Genomic DNA, 6,224 nt, shown 5'->3' with positions numbered 1-6,224 from the left:
TGACAGCACCTCCATTACTTTCATTCATCATTCTGCATTGAAAACTCCATATTCATACAACATTTCGCTATTTCAATTGACCAGTTCATTACAGTATCTTCGTGGAAGACGAGCTGAACTATCTTCATAGACTGCCTGCTGTAAAAACACCAGTTCTTGTAGTTTCACAGTGCGTTAAAGGTGAGTGAACTTAAAAGACTAAGAAGTACATTGTTTAAATAATAGATATTCAAGTTTCTGTAGTTGTATTTATCAAAAAATTAAAATCATAAACCCTATAAAATAACTAGAAGAAAATTTTCTTTACGAAACTTTTACCGAAAAATATACATTAAATGCGTTACACCATTCAGGAACATTGCCATGAAAAAAGAACAACAATCGTACTTGCATATCTAGATTACAATCTCAAAAAGTGCATAGATACTGCTAATACTAAGGAAACCTGAGAAGAATAGTTAAACTAATTAACGATGATTATTTCGTAAATACGTTTTTCCTGTTGAATAAAACAGCATTATATGCTTGTGAATCTACACGGACGAATCTTTATTTTTATTTTTCGAAATAATGCCCAAGTTTTCTACTAATTTTATTTGAAATGTCCTTTCTGGGACCGATCGGACTATTTATCTGGAGCAAGAACGTAGATCACAAATTTCTGCTGACAGAATCTATCTCAGCTGTCCAGAAGGGCAGTAGTCTGATCGCCACGACACGCTGCACCGAGATATATCTTGCAACATCGCTTCCTTTCAAACTTTGCCGGGCAGAAGCGATTTCCTCAGAACACAAAACTCAAGTCCCATCCATGCAGCCACACCAACCACCAGCAGGGCCATAATGACATAAATTTTGGCTGCGATGCACAGATAGTGGCTGTAGGAGAAGGCAACCACAAACCCAATGGACTGCCACAGTCGGAAGTTACTGTAAGCGGCATCTTCGTTGCCAGGGAACACTATGGCGTACAGTGCTGTAGAAACAAAACAGAGTTTAATTAGCCAATAAGATATCAATTTACATTTCATTGTGTTTTATAGAATGTACTATTTCTAGCTTCACATGATATTAAGCAAAACCGAAGACAGTATTCAAATGGTTCAAATGGCTCTGAGCACTATGGGACTCAACTGCTGTGGTCATAAGTCCCCTAGAACTTAGAACTACTCAAACCTAACTAACCTAAGGACATCACACACATCCATGCCCGAGGCAGGATTCGAACCTGCGACCGTAGCGGTCGTGCGGTTCCAGACTGTAGCGCCTTTAACCGCTCGGCCACTCCGGCCCGCGAAGACAGTATTGTGCTACATGATCCTGACCAATTAGAGACGGCTTCCCATTGTCCATATGTCAAGAGAAGATCCCTGACAGCTGAAACGGGCTTGGCGCGGCCACTTCAACGAGATCACGTAACGCTATATTGTTTAGATTTGTATAGCAACAGTGTTGCCACAATGTTGGGCAGCTGTGGATTTCTGTGTTGCGGATGCTGTTTGCAGTTCATAGCTGGGAACAGCGCAGCTAGCTGTCAGAGATTATCTCTCGCCATATAAGTGAGTAGTAACCCAATCCGCTCTGACGCGCCGTGCTGTAACGCACGGATGTACGCTAGGAGCTGGGGCTGGGGATATCGTTTGCTAACGTCTCTTCCGACTCCCCCTCCCACATATATAACATATCGCCAGGTTCACTTTCAAAGTCCAACACGTGCATATGAATTTCACAATTATTTCAATAAAATTTTAAATTTCTTAATACAGGGTGATATAATTAAACTATCAAAACACTGTAGAAATAACAAAACTAGTCAGAATGACGTCAAATAGCAACTGAATATTATCGGAGAAGGGGGAAAACTATGGCAGAAGAAATAAAATAGACCAGTTAATTTGTGTGTTGTTTCAATAATAATCACATAAAACGTAAATTCGTGTTCGAAACCATAACATCAATCCTGATGACGAACCTGCGCAGGGTCCTCACCTAAGTGCTACTAAAACCAAGTATGCTGATTTAAATGAACAATTCTGGCATTCATGTGTTTAAAAGTGATTTTTTTGCCTAAGGTAAAAGGAATAGCAAAAGGCAAAGTAAGAGTAAAATTTGGATTCTTTGTTTATGGACTACTCCAAGTGAAATTGTTAAGGTAGGAAGTTTAAGTACAAAAATTTGAAGATCAATCAATAGGAAAGTGAAAACCTTAATTATTTAAGAGCTAAAACCATAAAAGTGAAGTGATAGGCTTTGGATAAAGCATCAAAAATGGCTCTGAGCACTATGGGACTTAACAGCTGAGGTCATCAGTCCCCTAGAACTTAGAACTACTTAAACCTAACTAACCTAAGGACATCACACACATCCACGCCCGAGGCAGGATTCGAACCTGCGACCGTAGCGGTCCCGCGGTTCCAGACTGTAGCGCCTAGAACCGCTCGGCCACTCCAAAAGTAACTTCAATAACAAATATCCGATTTTTCTCAAATATATATTTCCAAATCAATGTGCCTACTCAGTCTGGCGACCGTTCGTTCTTTTTCATTCATTTATGATTTTACCACTTCTGTTAATTCTCAAGATTAAAGCCCTTTTGTTTTTCTGTTAACTTCACAAAATTCGAAATTATAGTCAGATACCCCTTACCGTTAGACACACACACACACACACACACACACACACGTTCGAGCTTTGAAGTCCTCTCAGAGGGTAACATTAGCGTGTTTCACGGCACGTTAGTGTTATAACACGAGTAGTGGTCTGCGAACGTGTAGTGCACGGAGAATTGCCCGAACACTGGACATACCCGTGAGCACGGTGCGTAAAATAACTTCGAAACTTCCTTCTTTGCTATCCATTCAAAATGACCCATGTGCACGAGCTGCTTCCTGTTGACCTGTCAGCAAGAGAGACCTTTGCTTTAGAATTTATTGCACGCATGGATGTGGACAATGATTGGCTGTGGAAGATTTTGTGAACAGACGTAGCTCACTTCCATCTGACAGGATATGCAAATACACAGAATTGTCGAATATGGGCAAGGGAAAATCCACACGCAAATCAACCAGCACCACTTCATCCTGAAAAGGCCACTGTGTGGTGGTGGTTTACGGCATCATTTATCATAGGGCCATATTTTTTCGAAGAGACAAGTGCTTCCTTCCGGTCCTGTTACCTTTACAGTCACTGGTAAGCACTATGAGTGTCTTTTGCCCAACCACGTCATTCCAGCTCTCCAACAGCGTAGATGTGTGGACGGGATCATTTTTATGCAAGATGTCGCACCTCCGCACATTGCAGATTCAGTTAAGCAGCTGCTGAAGCGCCACTTCGGAAATGCTAGAATTACGGCCGCCATTTCCCTACCGCCTGGCCGTCCCAATCACCTGATCTTAATCCGTGTGACTTATGGCTGTCGGGCTATCTGAAAAACGTTGTGTTCAGTGCTACGATTGCAAACTTAGCAGCATTGAAGGCATGCATTGCGCAACACATTCTGAGCGTGACCCCGGAAACACTTCGATCAGTAGTGGAAAATGCTGTTTATCGATTTGAACTTAATGCAGAAAACCGTGGACAGCATATTGAAAATGTTTTGCGCCAATCACAAGGAAATTAATGATCCGATTTGATTTGAATGATGCTTTTTATGCGGTTTTTGGCCTCAGGACAATTAAAAACCGATTTTTCCCATCCGATGTGATAAAACCTTGCCGTGCAGGATGGGCTTACGAACTAACAGTATCACACCTGTACACCCATGCACACTGAGCATTACTGTTTGTTTAACGTCAAACGTACCCCTTAGGCATTGTTGTTTGATTCATTTGTCATTTGTAGTCACCCACTATTAAATTATGATATTTGCAGCGCTATCTATTACTACATTTTGTAACTGTCTATTTTTCTTCTGCCAAACGTTTTCCCCCTTATTTGATAATATTCCTTTGCAATTTGACATCATTCCGATCAGTGATGTTATTTCTACAGCGGTTTGGAAGATTAAAAAAGAGCAGAGAATTAGGATGAAGTGCCTGGCTTTCGCGGACGATCTTGCCATTCTAACGAACAATAGAGAGGAAGCCAAACTTGCATTGGAAAAACTACACGAAATCTCACAGAAAACTGGGCTACAATTCTCCTACGAGAAAACACAGTATATGGAAAACAAACCTGCAGACAATCTCCCCATTACTACTCAACACGGGAAAGTGGCACAAGGTGCCCACTTCAGATATCTGGGAGAGAGAATCCAACCATCCGGACTGCACTCAATAGCCAATAAAGACAGATTCTCCAGATTAAAAAAAGCATGTATGATCACTTGGAATCAATACAATAAGAAATATATTTCTGTCAATGCGAAACTAAGGCATTACAACACAGTAGTCCTACCAGAAGCACTTTATGCTGCAGAAACTACAGTGATTCGTGGTCATACTAAGATCAGAGAGATTGAAAAGCAGGAAAGAAAAATTCTGACGAAAATATTGCCCTAGTAGGTAGTGTCGGAAGTTCCATGTGGCTTTTTGCGGATGATGTTGTAGTATACAGAGGAGTTGCAGCATTTGAAAATTGCAGCAAAATGCAGGAAGATCTGCAGAGGATAGGCACTTGGTGCAGGGAGTGGCAACTGACCCTTAACACAGACAAATGGAATGTATTGCGAATACATAGAAAGAAGGATCCTTTATTGTATGATCATATGATAGCGGAACAAACACTGGTAGCAGTTACTTCTGTAAAATATCTGGGAATATGCGTGCGGAACGATTTGAAGTGGAATGATCATATAAAATTAATTGTTGGTAAGGCGGGTGCCAGGTTGAGATTCATTGGGAGAGTCCTTAGAAAATGTAGTCCATCAACAAAGGAGGTGGCTTACAAAACACTTGTTCGACCTATACTTGAGTACTGCTCATCAGTGTGGGATCCGTACCAGGTCGGGTTGACAGAGGAGATAGAGAAGATCCAAAGAAGAGCGGCGCGTTTCGTCACAGGGTTATTTGGTAAGCGTGATAGCGTTACGGAGATGTTTAGCAAACTCAAGTGGCAGACTCTGCAAGAGAGGCGCTCTGCATCGCGATGTAGCTTGCTGTCCAAGTTTCGAGAGGGTGCGTTTCTGGATGAGGTATCGAATATATTGCTTCCCCCTACTTATACCTCCCGAGGAGATCACAGATGTAAAATTAGAGAGATTCGAGCGCGCATGGAGGCTTTCCGGCAGTCGTTCTTCCGGCGAACCATACGCGACTGTAACAGGAAATGGAGGTAATGACAGTGGCACGTAAAGTGCCCTCCGCCACACACCTTTGGGTGGCTTGCGGAGAATAAATGTAGATGTAGATGTAGACTAGGGTTTCGGAAAGGAATTTGGATGCAGAGGCCAACTAGAGAGATTTACAAAGACATAAAAACAATAACAGACACCATTAGAAAGAGAAGGATGAAATTTTATGGACATATCAGCAGGATGAATAAAAGCAGGCTCACAAGAAAAATCTTTGAGATAGTAAACAAGAGCGAAAAAAAGACAAAGTGGATCACTGAAGTAGAAGAAGACATTAAAGAACTGGAGATCACACAAGACAACATAAACAATAGAGAACACTTTAGAAACATCATACAGAAACACACACTTAAACAAGAACATAAGAACAGAACGGGAAAAAGATTGTCGGAAGAACGCAAGAGAGAACACAGTGAGCGCATGAAGAGAAGTTGGGAAGAACGAAGAAAGAAGAAGAAATCATGACTACTCAAGTTCAACCGCTCTCTCAAAAGGGAATAATCTAAAATAATAATAATAAGTGTACTCATTTGTTTACATCAGTGCTTAGTATATTGTTTTAGCATAATGTTCAAGAAATTGTATTTCAGGCAGATATACAGGTCTACTTTGGAGAGAAGGTTGCGTTATCGCTAATCACCTCCGCGACAGACCTGTGCTTCAAAATTAATGCAGACTCTAGCCAACCGTTCGGGTCGGGCCGTGTATTTGGTCAGAACGACGTCTGTGCAATGTCCACGTTGCACGTGTCATTCGCGATCAGAACAGTCTTCTGTGTAGTTGTGAGTACATTATGTGGAGCAAACTGTTGGTGCTCGTACGATGTGTGCTTCCGTCACCGAGCTAGCCAAAGTATTTTTTGTTTCAAGAACCACCATGTAGAAGATTTTTCAGGAAAAATCGGAAAAACACCATCCGCTAAGTCACAACGCGG

The 6,224-nt window shown here is 41.5% G+C and overlaps 1 protein-coding gene across 2 annotated transcripts in view; it reads right to left on the bottom strand.

The window, feature by feature from the left end:
• Positions 1 to 228: 228 nt before the first annotated feature.
• Positions 229 to 6,224, bottom strand: part of LOC126183572 (UNC93-like protein) — a 430,963-nt gene continuing 424,967 nt past the window's right edge. For both annotated transcript variants that reach the window (XM_049925664.1, XM_049925665.1), the window contains exon 7: positions 229 to 976. In XM_049925664.1, the coding sequence (XP_049781621.1) occupies positions 756 to 976 (221 nt within the window). In that variant the 3' untranslated portion in view covers positions 229 to 755. The remainder of the gene's footprint in view (positions 977 to 6,224) is intronic.

The sequence above is a fragment of the Schistocerca cancellata genome, chromosome 4 (assembly GCF_023864275.1).
Source record: "Schistocerca cancellata isolate TAMUIC-IGC-003103 chromosome 4, iqSchCanc2.1, whole genome shotgun sequence".
In the NCBI taxonomy this organism is placed as follows: Eukaryota; Metazoa; Arthropoda; class Insecta; order Orthoptera; family Acrididae; genus Schistocerca; species Schistocerca cancellata.
The sequence above is the reverse complement of the archived record's forward strand: the minus strand, read 5'-3'. Positions and strand labels throughout refer to the sequence as shown.